This window comes from Culex quinquefasciatus, chromosome 3 (assembly GCF_015732765.1).
Source record: "Culex quinquefasciatus strain JHB chromosome 3, VPISU_Cqui_1.0_pri_paternal, whole genome shotgun sequence".
NCBI classification, from domain to species: domain Eukaryota; kingdom Metazoa; phylum Arthropoda; class Insecta; order Diptera; family Culicidae; genus Culex; species Culex quinquefasciatus.
Genome location: NC_051863.1, coordinates 155,718,509 through 155,732,522, shown reverse-complemented (window position 1 = coordinate 155,732,522; position 14,014 = coordinate 155,718,509). Strand labels below are relative to the sequence as shown.

Genomic DNA, 14,014 nt, shown 5'->3' with positions numbered 1-14,014 from the left:
AGAGCAAAGTTTGACAACTCATTTACATTCAATTTACATACAGCTTTTTTTGTCTGTTCTGTACAGAAAGTTTGGAAGAGTATATTTACAGCAGCGTTTTTTTAAGGTGGAAGAATTTTCTCAAATTTTGTGCAGGGGTTTTTTGTTCAGGGGATAGGAATGGGGTGCACTCTAAAGCAAAATTGACAGTTCTGGCAACAACTGTTTTGCTTGTCACTTTTGCTTTAGCGTGTGCGCGCGCGGACCAAGGTATTTACAGGGGTGAGGTGCAGTGGAAAAGAAAGAAAAGAAAAACATTTGATTATTTTTATATACACAATTTTTATACACACGTTGTTTAAATCGTTTTCTTTCTCTGGGAAGAAGGGGGGTAGCATTCACAACATCATGGCAGCACGATTTAATATCTCATAAATTGGACGCCATATTCTGTGTGTGCGCGGGGTTACCTTCGAATTATAAATTTTGCTCTGTCGCGTCATCTTTGCTTAAAATTAAACACTATTTTTTTAAAATGACGAAATTATGGTTGGTAATCAAACACTCGTAGAAATGGAAAAATAAATCTGCCTTAAAATAAACGAAGAATCGATTTCTGCATCAAAGTAGGTGCGATGAAGGGGGGAAAAGTGAGGTTAAAAGTGTTGTCCTCGCACGCGAATACTTGTTGCCTGTCTACTTTGTTTTTTTTTTTTTTTTAGTTGTTGTTATTGTTTCCTCTTGCGGATCAGTTGTCGACTAGCAAAAGAGATGGCAGTGTTGGCGTTTTTTTGCTTTTGCGGAAATTAGTGTTTGCAACATTTTTTTCCGTGGCAGTTTCGTTGTTTTTCTTGCGATGGTAGTGCGCCCAAGGTGGCGTAATGTAGGTGCATCGCGTGGAGTTTTTTAAAGTTAGGTTTGTGCCGTAAACGGGGCTAGCTTTGATGGGTTCTGTGAGTTATGCTGTGGTAGAGGTTTGACATTTGAGGTACGAAATGTAAACAAAAGGATGAGCTGATGCACTGAGTATTATAAATATTTACACATAAGTTTTTTTCACACTCTTCGACGATGCTTTCTTACAATCTGAAGTTACTAGGAAATAAAGATTAGGGTTAGAGATAGCAAACGATAGCGCAAACCAAAACAGACCATGAAAAAAAAAACAAGAAAACACAATGACAGATAAACTATACACAGTAAATAAATATGGCGGCATACTTTTCTGTACAAAAATGACTAAACATTCACGATTTTAAGCAAGTGGCGAAACGAAAATTGAACTGCCTTACCCCTCGGCTGTCACTGAACGAGCGAGGGGTGCGCCAGTGGCGTTTTCGCACGCCATTTTCTCAAAAGGTGAATTAACAAAAATTTGGAATAAAATACACGGAAAATAAATGCCTGTAAGAAAGAGAGTAAAGAAGTGTAACAGTGTGTAACGCGATTGAGCTCCGTTTGTGTGGGTGTGTGTGTATGTATGGGTGATCCCAAGTTTGACGTTTCGGCTCCGGGCGCCATTCGGCGCCGTTTTCTCTAGCTAACAATTAATTTACTTACACAACAAATCGCTATAAATTAAAACAAAAAAAAATCTCTAACTATAAAAAGTCTAACACAAAGCACGTGCTCGGCCTGTTTATAAAAGTATCGCTCTTCTGTAAACTTTTTTGTGGTGTTTGGGAGTATTCTCAGTTTCCTAATCCTAGCATGACGCGTAAAGGTTGAAATGATAAAAGGGGAATAAAAAATCTTGCGTCCCGTTTCCTCTCGTAACGCCACGTAACGTCACTCGAGAAGAAGCAGAAGAGCGCGTAGAAATGAAAAGAATAAAACTTTCTAGATGAGCAACCGCTTCGGGCGGCCGCTCATGTTTTGTGCTAATAAGGCTCTTAAAATGTGAGTAAGGGGGTTGGCGCGTTACGGTCGGCCTTACGGCTGTATCGGCGGCAAATGGTCACCACAGGTCGGGAAGTTTGGCGGAACCGGCGGCAGATCGGCGGGCGTACCGACCTGGAGGATCAGGTTCATTCCTATCACGATGTGGAACAGGAAGTGACAGTGGAACAGCCAGAAACCTGAAAAAGAGAGTTAGCGTTAGCGTTTGTTTTGACAGCTGACGGCGCGTAACGCCTCGCGCAGCTTACCGGGATTGTCGGCGCGGAAACGTAACACCACGTAACCGTTGTTGGGCACAGCGATCGTGTCCTTGAGCGGGGGCAGATTGTACTGACGGTGCAGCAGACCACGACGATCAAGGTCCAGCGCGTGCTTCAAGTTGATCTTCTTGACGTTCGAGTCGGGCGAGCGACCGATACCGATCACGTTGAACGCGTAACCGTGCAGATGAAACGGATGGCTCAAGTTGGGTTGTTGGACTGAAAGAAAGGGAAGGTTAGTAACCCCTTCAGCAAAATTTACCTCAAAACTCGCTCACCTTCATCGACGAGCACGACCTCGACGATCGCGTTCAGCGGGATGTCGACCTTGTGGGTGCACATGCAGTTGGCGCCACAGTCGGCCGGTCGGTTATCGCCGTTACAGAACTGCTCCGGGTTGATGTCGTCGTACTGCGAGAGCAGCGGTGCCGGCGCGGACAGGTACGAGATTTCGTCGATCAGCGAGATTACGTGGTCTCCGGTGGGCGCGACTGTAACGATGAAAGGGTAACGTCAGTAACGCCCCTCAAATGTCAAACTCGCGCAGGGAAGCACTCACCAAGGAATCGGTTGTAGGTGTTGGGCTGGAACAGTTCCTCCGGTCGGTACAGGTAGAAGCGGAACGGCAGGAAGATCTTGACGTCGGGTTTCTCCTGGAGCAGCGCACGGTCCACGTCCTTGGCGTTCTTGAGCTGGCTCACGCAGATGGCGTCGTCGCGCTCGCGGTTGCACTGGGCGTCCAGTGGGTTCATGACCTAGGGTTTTGCGTTTTTTTGGTGGAGGTTCGGAGGAGGATTCGGAGGGTTTCGCGACGGGATTTAGGATTGAGGAGTTGGTTTTGGAGGGTTGGTGTGAAGAAGGTAACGGTTTAGCGAAATTGAAACACGGGGTGACGATGAAGCCATGCGTTACGTTTGCATTTGTATGGTTTTCGGTCGCAATGATGGCGGATGTCTCCGGGAATTGGTCGTTGTCAATATTGTTTGGTTTGTGGTATTTATTGTGTTGTGAAGATAGACTCCAAATATCCGGATTATTATTAGTATTGATTCAAATTCTGGATAATCTTTTGAATTTTGCCAATTAATTATCTGAGCTGATTGTTTTACTTTTTATTTCCAACTAGAAACATTTTAAAATATTTCAATATTTATTTCCGGATAATCGATCTGGATAGAAACTTCTGGATAAAAATTCAGATAAAATAAGTCTGCATTAAATATTCTAAAACCTTGAAAATTATTATTCAGATAAAATCTTAGCAAATCGGTTTTCATAGAATCTTGTGGATAGAATTCAGATGAATTCTAAGAATATTTAGAAAGAGTCAATTGGATTAAAAATATGCAAAAATCGATGCAATTCTTCCAGAAAACAAATCAGTTCGAACAAAATGTTCTGGATAATAATTGAGATAAAATGCTAGCAAATGGGTCTAGATAAGACTTTATGAATAATATTAGGAAAAATATCTTCCGAAAAGCAAATCTTTCTATGGATAATGTCTTCTGGATAATAATTTAAATGAAATTTAAGAAAATTGTTCTGAAAAGAATCTGATGGATAATATTTCAGATAAAATCATAGATGTCGGACTGGATGATAATGGATGACCTTCGGATAATATTTCGGATAAAATTATTGCAAATCTGTTTGGATGAATAGTAACAGATAGAAAGAAAACATTGTAATTTTGATAAAATTTAAGTTGAATAAAATTTTCGGGATAAAAAAAAATCAAAAAAGTATGTAAATAAATCTATTGGTCTGGATCTAGGTCTGGATAGAATTTTTTGGATAATATTTCTTGGCAAATCTGTACGAATAGAATCTTCTGGATAATAATTCAAGTTAAATCCAAGCTAATCAATTTGCATGAAATCTTTTGGATATCATGGAATTCTTTAGATAAAATATAATAAAACAATCTAAATGAAATGTTTTGAATAATAATTCGAATTAAAATTACAAAATCAGTTTTGAAGGTTCTTGATAATATTCCAGAAAAAATGTCAGAAAATTGCTCTGGATAACAATTCAGATAAAATTTAAACATATCGATTTGGATATTTCAATCAAGATATTGGTCTGGATACTATTTCAGATAAAATCTTAGTAAATCTGTATGGATAATAAAAAAAGGAAATCTAAGTAAACCAGACTGAAAATAATCTCATGGATAATAATTCAGATAAAATCTAACAATCTATTCAGGATACAGTCTTCTTAACAATAATTCAGATGAAACTCATGAAATCAGTCTTGAAAGAATGGTCTGGATAATTATTCGGATAAAATCTACGCATATCGATCGATAGAATCTTCCGGATAATATTCGAGGTAATATCCTAGCAAATTGATCTGGACAGAACCTTCAGGATAATAATTGAAATTAAATCCAAGCAAATTTTGGTAGAATTTTCTAATTAATATTTCTGATAGCATCTTAGCAAATCTGCATGGATAGAATCTAAGCAAATTGGTTTTCATAAAATCTTCTGGATAAAGCAAATTCTTCCGATAAAATCTAACAAACCAATGTAAATGTAATGTTCTGGATAGTGAATCAGATGAAATTAAACTCATCAGTTTTGAACTTGGTTTTGAATGTTCTGTACAATATTCAAGATAAAATTCCACCAAATTGATCTAAATAGAATTTTCTGGATAATAATGCAGATAAAATCTAACAAACTTATGAGGATAGAAGCATCTGAATATTCATTCAGAAAAATAATCAGCATTGACAGAATGTTCTGGATAATAGTTCGGATAAAATCAAAGCATATCGGTTTAGGTAGAATATTGTGGATAATATTACAGGTAAAATCCTAGCAAATTGGACTTTACAGAATCTTATGGATAATATTCTGATATAATTGAGCAAATAATCAAGATAACGATTCAGATAAAATCTAAACAAATCGGTTTGGATAGAATCTTATGGATAAAATTATCTAGATAATAAATCAGAACAAACTGGTCTGAAAAGCTTTTTTTAATATAACCTTCTGGATAAAAACTCAGCTAAATCTGGATGGTTATCAATACAGTTCAGAATCGACTATCCGAAGCCTTCGGAAAAATTTAACTTCAAATCAGGAAAGTATTTTTTTGCTCTTTGTTTTATTTTGGATTATTAAGCTCAAATGTCACCCCACAAAATGGTCCAAGATTGAGGCCAAAATGGTGGGAATGAAATTGTGAGGAAAATACGGAAAGCATTTTTTATACAATTACAATTATTCAATGTTCCGTAGAAAACTTCGGATATTCAAACTTCGGATAGTCAAAACTTTGGATGAATGAACCTTCGGACAGTCAACTTAGGATAATCAAGGCTTCGGATAGTCGAAATAATTTAGAAAAAAATGTGAAGATTCAAATTTCTTGTTGACTTCTTTTGAAAAACCAGCATAGTGATAAATCAACTCTTCAGGAATACTCTATTGCAGAGGTGTAATTATGTGAACTGAAGTTCATACTGATAATTTTCCGGATATCTGGATAGTCTTCAGAATTATGTTCATTCAGTTTCGTTTAAAGTCTTGTTGTGTCAAGCTGACTTTTTAAAATTTTCAGCAATTTAGATTCGAATCAAAGGAGAATCTATCTAAAGATAAAATTCTAATTTAAAAACAACAAGCCCTTCAGGCTTCAAGGGGTGCCAACAATAACATTCCAATTATAAAAACCCCTTTCAACCCCGTCGTAAATTTCCCACCCCCAGGCAAAAATTCCACCTTTCCTTCGCGTAAATCGACTCCTTGGAAAATTAATTACGATTCCAACCTTTCCGTCCCTTTTTGCACTGCCTTAAAAGGTAGGAGCGAAAACTTTTTCACGGCCTTTTCCCAAATAAATCGATCGCAGATTAATCACCGATAAGGACTCCCGCTGTTGGTGGTTCCGCAGACAAAGGTGGAGCAGGGGGATTCCAAATTGTATCCTGTAATTAATTCACCAAACACTTACCTCCGGAAGAAGCGGCGGGTGCGCGCGCGGTCATGAAGACATTTTGAGAGGGTCGTGTTCCGGGGACAAAGGAAAAATACAAACAAAACAAAACCAAAAAATCGCAAAGGTTCCGATCTAATTTCGGTGTGCTTTCCGGGGGAGCTTTTCCGTGTATAAGCAAATTGGTTTTGTGGGGGTGGTAGGAATTTCTTCTCTTTGTATCTTAATGGACCCTAACTGAGGGACATGGGCGGGGGGAGGAAGGTTTGTGTGGTACAATTTGTTTTGTGTTGTGTTTTTGTCTGTACAATTAAGAGAAAGGACACTGTCTGAAGAAGGAAAGGATCGGTCTGTACACGAAGCGGAAAATCGACTTATTTGATTACACTGGTTGATAAAACGTTAGATATATTTTTAAAAAATTCAATGTAGATTAACGATAAGGTCAATAACCATTGTTTGATACCCACTTTTGAAATTATTAAATTAAATTTAATTATGAACGGCATTTCCGGAAAATTAGAGCATTTAAATTTTAAAAACTCAATCAAAGTGAAAATCTATGCTAAGTTTTGCGTCGTCTAGTGCCCATGTGGAAAAAATGTATTTAAAAAATATAGTATTTAAAATTATAACCTGTAATATTATGTAAAAATCTGTCGTTTGACACCCATATTGCATTTTTTTTAAATATTTTCGGCTCAAAACGGTATTTTGTAAACATTGTAGTATTTTACTAAAAAAAATCTCATTTAGTGAGGATCCAATCAGATTTTCTTCTAGTTTGATATACATATTGCAAATAACGAAAAAAAAAAAAACATTTTTGGAGTTTTTTTTTGAAAAGGTCCAATAAACCAAATTTCCAGTTTTTGGTTTTTGGGTGTTTTTAAAACCGCCTTGAGTCAGGGGTATTGAAAACACTCAAAAAGCAAAAACTGAAAATTTGGTTTATTGGACCTTTTAAAAAAACTCGAGATTTGTTTCTAAATTGAGTTTTTTACTCAAAACATTAATTATGCAAAAAAAAAATATATATATATATATATTCAGAATATCTGCTACCCATATTTAAGGTTTTCAACGATAACTGTATCATGGTTTGATAGTGATAACGATATTCTTTAGAACTATCGTTAACAGATAGTCTCATCGGCGATAACATCGACGCGACAATTACTCATTTAAATTAACTTTTTAAATGGAACTTATTTGCAGGCTTTGAAAGCGTTTATTTAAACTTTGTATGTATATTGCTAGTTGAAAACTGATAGTACTCGAACACATTTACATAATACCGTAATTTTGACAATACTAATTTTTTTCTAATTTCCAATATAAAACGATTTTTTTTTTAATTTTCACTAGATTAGAATTGGTTAGTATGACTTACTTGTCGGTTTAAAAAATTTCACAAAATGCCAAATTTATTTGAAAACGTAAAATTTTGTATATATTTTTTTCCTGGTCTGGAATTTTTAGCACGTATCTCTTAAATTTTCTCAAAATGTCGTTGGTTTTTGGGAAGTATTCCAATTTATTATTTTAAAATTTGGGTATCAAACCACCTCAAAATTTCTAAAAATTTGTAATTGACCAGAGTTTCTACATAGAAACACCCTAATTTTTAGAAAAATACTGTTATCACGCAAAAATTCCTAATCTAAATTCGATTTTTTTTTTAAACATGAGGTATAGGTTTCAAACGACACACAATTTAAAAAAAAAACAATAACTTGATTAAAATTTTTTAGCGTAATATTCACATTTTCATAAAATTGCAATTTTTTCCAAAATATCTTTTTTTATTCGAGCATTTTGGAAATTGGAAAAAATAAGTAAAGACACAAATGACACAAAATTTTTCCTAGATTAGAATTTTGCAATTGAAAAAAATTCAATCTTGGCATATTTTTTAAAACATGGAAAGAAAAATGTTGTAAACAATTTCACTAAATTTCGTAATTTTTTTAATTCAAAATTCTATAATTTGCACAAGGGAATCAAACGACTTCAAAATTTTGTATAAATTTTCACTAAATAAGAAGTTTTGGCTAAAAATTCATTTTTTTCATTAAATACTGTTATGTTACAAAATATTTTTTTATTTAAAAGTTGTGAATAATTTAAAGCATAAGATTTTTTTCGAAATTAAATTTTATTGTGAGAAATGCAACATGTTCACAAAATACTGTGATTTCATCATTTTTTTACATTAAAACATTCTAAAAAATTATGCATGGATATCAAGCGAAACATAATTTAATAAAAATTATCGCTAAATTAGATTTTTTTTATTATAAAACAAACGGCGTCAAATTCTGCACAGCTAAAAAAAAGTAACACCGCTGCGTGTAAAAGGCCTGGGTGTAAAAAAATATAGCATTATTTTATGCAATTTAATGTGATTTTACACCCTGAAATATGTAGCCCATCAGTATGGGAAACTTACTTGACCGAAATGTCAAGCTCATATATGCGTTTATCCGTACAGTTTTTCATCGGTCTGACGGCCGAGTGGGCTAAGGTGCCAGTCCTTACCGTTGGTGCTGGGTTTGAATCCCGTCGGTTGCAACTTTTTTTTTGTGTTTACAAAAATTGTACATGCAGTGTGTAATATTAAGTGTTTATTTTGACGAAGGTGATGTGCATGCGTTTGCATGCGATTTTATCATCGTTTTTTTGCTGTGTGTGTATTTTTTTTTCCTGGACTAGAATTTTAAACACGTGAGCAATTCTCTACAAAACCGGCCGATTTCGACCATTTTTTTTTTGTATTTTTTGATTTGGCTCAAACTTTGTGGGGGCCTTCCCTATGACCAAAAAAGCCATTTTGCATCATTAGTTTGTCCATATAAATTTCCATACAAATTTGGCAGCTGTTCATACAAAAATGGTACGTAAATATTCGAAAATCTGTAACTTTTGAAGGAATTTTTTGATCAATTTGGTGTCTTCGGCAAAGTTGTAGGTATTGTTAAGGACTATTTAGAAAAAAATAGGTACACGGAAAAAAAATTCCCGATTTTTTTATTAACTTTTTTTTCACAAAAACTCAAATTCCCAAAATACGTATTTTTTGATTTTCGAGATTTTTTGATATGTTATAGGGGACAAAAATCCGCAACTTTTGAGCTATAGAGAAACATGGTCAAAAAATCTGGCGCCGAGTTATGATTTTTTGAAAAACTGGTGATTTTTGGAAAAAATCGAAATTTCACACATTTTTTTTGACCTCATTTTTTAATGCAAAATTGAATTTGCAATCGAAAAGTACTTTACAGATTTTTTGATAAAGGGCTCCGTTTTCAAGATATAGCCACCGAAAGTTTGATTTTAGCGAAATATTTGCAGTTTTTCAATTTTTAAAAATAGTGACCATGAGTGACCATTTCTAAAAATATTTTTTTTTGAAAAGTTCAGAAAATTTGCTATGAAATTGTCTAAGAGACATTGAAGATTGGACCTCTGGTTGCTGAGATACAGCGGCTTAAAGAAAAAAACACGAAAATTGAAGTTTTTAAGTCTCACCCAAACAGCCCACCATTTTCTAATGACGATATCTCAGCAATTAATGGTCCGATTTTCAATGTTAATACATGAAACATTCGTGAAATTTTCCGATCTTTTCGAAAAAAATATTTTGAAAAAAATTAAATCAAGACTAACATTTTAAAAGGGCCAAACTTTGAATATTATGCCCTTTAAAAATGTTAGTCTTGATTTAAAAATATTCAAAATATTTTTTTCGAAAAGATCGGAAAGTTGTGGATTTTTGTCCCCTAAAACATATCAAAAAATCTCGTAAATCAAAAAATACGTATTTTGGGAATTTGAGTTTTTGTGAAAAAAAAGTTAATAAAAAAATCGGGAAATTTTTTTTCCGTGTACCTATTTTTTTCTAAATAGCCCTTAACAATACCTACAACTTTGCCGAAGACACCAAATTGATCAAAAAATTCCTTCAAAAGTTACAGATTTTCGAATATTTACGTACCATTTTTGTATGAACAGCTGCCAAATTTGTATGGAAATTTATATGGACAAACTAATGATGCAAAATGGCTTTTTTGGTCATAGGGAAGGCCCCCACAAAGTTTGAGCCAAATCAAAAAATACAAATAAAATCCATTTCCGGTTTTGGTAGAGAATTGCTCACGTATCTATCAAATTTTCTCAAAATGTCGTTGGTTTTTGGTATATAATAAATAAGAGTTTTAACATTGAAACACCCCTTTTTTCAATAAAAAAATGTAATTACGGTACACAAAATATCATATTTTCAATTGAAATTTAAAAAATGAGATATAGTTTTCAAGCGATAAATTATAACCTGATTAGAGTTTTCTAGTGTAATATTCAAAATCGTCACAAAATTGTATTTTTTCTTTTTTTTTTGTGAAAGAGATTAGAATTTTAAGCGAAAAATTCTAAATAATTCGGTATGTTTTCAAACATTATATTATATAATTTGCAATATGGATGACATATGACTTTAAAATTTAAGAATTTTTTTAAAGAACTGCCAAATTCTGTAATTTGACAAAATATCATTTTTTAATTCAAAAGTTTGAAACATTGACAGCATTGCAATTTTTACTAAATTAGAAGTTTTAGTAAGAAATTCAAAATTTTCACAGCATCGATTTTGTTTTCAAATGCTATAATTTCACAAAATATGTCTTTTTTATTAGAGCATTTTGAAAAAAAAAAATGAAAATGAGTAACGACACAAACGACACAAAAATGTGTGTAAATTTTTACTGAATTAGAATTTTGAAGTTCAAAAAAAATCACAGATAGCATATTTTTTGAAATTCTTTAATTTTCATAATAAGAAATGCGAGTATGGAAGCAAAATTTTGTAAAAAATCACTTGATTAGAATTTTTGTGGGATTATTTTTTTTCTCAAGATTCCGTTTTTTTTAATTAAAATTCTATAATTTGCATAAACAAATCAAACCACTTCAAAATTTTGTATAAATTCAAACAAAATTAGGATTTTTCGTAAAAATCGAAATTTTTATAAAATGCTGTTATCTTACAAAAAAAAAAAATTCAATAGTTTTGAATTATTTGAAGCATGAGAATTTAAAAATTTTCTCAACATTCAAATTTTTACAAAATACTGTAATTTCATCATTTTTTAAATTAAAACATTTAAAAAAAATGATGCATGGATATCATACGAGTCATAATTTAGTATAAATTTTTGCTAAATTATTTAGAATATTCTATTATTAAATTAGACGCAAAGTTTTGCATAAATTTTCACTCGCATTTATAAAAATACTAAAAATTTATAATTTGCAATATGGATTTCAAACGACGCAAAATTTCTAAATTATTTTCAAAAGGTATGAGTTTTTACTTAGTAAAATTTTCAGAAAATACCGTATTTTACAATATCTTAAATTTGTTTAGAGATCACTGACAAATTTTAAAAATAATGATTAATCCAGCTATCATAGACTTCTTTTATTAACCAGTGTAATCCATTCCGTACACAATCTACCTTGTTACACTAAATCGAGAGCTCACTGATGAAAGAGAAAAAAAAAACGTTCGAAAGGGTTTCGCCGAAATATTTACATGAATAAATCATCGCATTGGCGAGGTCTGTACACAATTTTGGATGGCATGACTCCTGCATAAACGTGGAAGATAATAAGTGGGGGGAAGGTGCAGAATATTCGGAGTGGAAATTGGGTAAACACGACTAAAATGTACAAAACAAATATTCACACAGGAAAAACACATTTGGGGACGTTTGTCACGCGACAGTTTTTCTACCCTCGAAATGATAACACACCAGTAATGTACAAACAGGGAAACAGTTGATAGAAGTACGAGTAAAAAAACCCAGTTGGAAAAGCTAATAGAAACAAAAATACACAACTTTGTACAAATAAATCGTCACAGTATTTACAAATGAGCTGGCGTACACGTTTTTTGCGTTCGAAATGAGGTGTGGTGAAATGGTGGTGAAAATAATGTAATTTTGACAAAAAATAAATTTTGTCAGAATTACTTTCTTTTTTTTCAACAAAAAAATAACCAAAAAATAAAGTGAGTAAAAAAATGACATGAAAAAGTGCTCGAAAAAAGTCAAACAAAACAAATGTGGTGAATTGTGGTGAAAATTGCTGGGACGCTGTTCTACTCACCACTCCCTGAGGCAGACCGACGTCGTAGGTTGGTGGTGGGGACGCTGGCTGGTACGGTCCGCGGGCGTACCGCAGGATGGCCAACTGCTGGGCCCGTTTGATGCCGCACTCGCCGAGACCGCGCAGCTGGATCCAGTACGCGCCCACGGGCTGGTCGGCGGTGATGACAAAGTCGTAACGTTCACCTGCGAGGAGGGGAGGAGAAAGAGAATTTAATTAGATTTTTTTTTCAGTTTTTTTTTTTATAAAAAAAATAATGTTTTTCATTTCAACACTAGCATTTATTGTTAGTCTAAACAATTTTGGATCATGTTTATAATTTCAAATATTCCTTAAATAAATAAAACCTAATGAATTAATTTATCAAATCGTAAAATAAACTAAGTTTATTATGTGAACAATACAAAATCTTTTTCTTTTCTTCACTAGTTTTTCAAACATTCGCGATCTTGATTACCACTATAAACAAATTTTATTTACTTTCGGAGAAGAAAAACATAAACATCTTCAAATAGAACAAAATTTGTTAAATAACTTTTAACACAATTTGTTATTATAATGGTGAGGAATTCAAGATTACAGTTTTTACTAGGTATTTTGGGAGTGAAATTTTGTGAAAAACCATAATTAAGCATGTTTCACCGGTTTTTCTTTTCAATAAGAACACAATTTGTTAAATTTATACTATTTTATAACGGACGAAAATTGATGAGTATAATTTTTGAGTTTTCATTACACAACATACCTAAATTGTTTTACTCAAACACTTACATTTTATTACAAAAGTTAACCTTTTGAATAAATAATTCTGACGATTTTTTAAAATGAATTTAGAAACAAAGTTTGTTATGTAAACCAAGAAATATTTGATAAAAAAATCTTTTTTCTTTCTGATTTGTTTTTTGAACATTTGCTTGTTTTTCATTGCACTTTTTCCAAAAATTGTTCCAAAAACATTTTCAAAAAGAACAAAGTTTGTTAAATTATAACTAACATAATTTGTTTTTTCCAAACGAAAATCACAAGGAAAATTTGAATCAAAATGACATTGAATATTTTAAGGATTAAGTTCTATGTATAACTACTTTACAAAACATGTTTTTTTCTGTTTCGTTTCAATGGAAACACAACTTGTTAAATTGTTTTTTTTTTAATTTTCCACTTTATTTTTTTATTTTGTTAAAATTCAACAGGATGGAAATCCATTTAACGTGAAGACTTCCATCATTGTCATGATTTTTTGTTCAAAGATATAAATTTTGCGTCGCTTTCAGTATTTTGACCAAATTCCTTCAACAAGTTATTTAGAATAGTGCCCTACACATGCTGATTCCTTTTGGTAACGATTATCCCATTCCTTGTAAAGTTATGGAAATCGTCATTAATCGATGATTGCCAACTAGGACGTTGGTGATTGTACCACAAAATTATATAAATTTTGAAACACAATTGCTTTAGCTCAAAAAATCCTTCAGTGACTTCAAGAAGGCAGCAACTGGCACATGCTGATTCATTTTGGTGCAGAAATTCGTTAAATTGAATTTAATACAGAATATTTTATAGTGATGATCAATTTTCTCCGAAAATGATCAACGGCTTCACCTTAAACATGAATTGATAAATTCATAAAAAATACTTATTTGAAAGATGTATATTACTTAAGAATGCATTCCCCAACTGGGCCACACGCCGTGGCTAACTGAAAATTTAATAAATTATCCTTCATTAGCCGGCACGAATCGGATACCTCA

The 14,014-nt window shown here is 33.0% G+C and overlaps 1 protein-coding gene across 1 annotated transcript in view; it reads right to left on the bottom strand.

Annotated features, from left to right (window-relative positions):
* Positions 1-293: 293 nt before the first annotated feature.
* LOC6050573 (laccase-4) overlaps positions 294-14,014 on the bottom strand; it is a 169,713-nt gene continuing 155,992 nt past the window's right edge. Inside the window, exons 7-11 of the mRNA XM_038261295.1 lie at positions 12,264-12,448; positions 2,698-2,893; positions 2,417-2,629; positions 2,127-2,357; positions 294-2,057 (exon numbers count right to left, since the gene is read on the bottom strand). Coding sequence (XP_038117223.1) covers positions 1,912-2,057; positions 2,127-2,357; positions 2,417-2,629; positions 2,698-2,893; positions 12,264-12,448 — 971 coding nt within the window. The 3' untranslated portion in view covers positions 294-1,911. The remainder of the gene's footprint in view (positions 2,058-2,126; positions 2,358-2,416; positions 2,630-2,697; positions 2,894-12,263; positions 12,449-14,014) is intronic.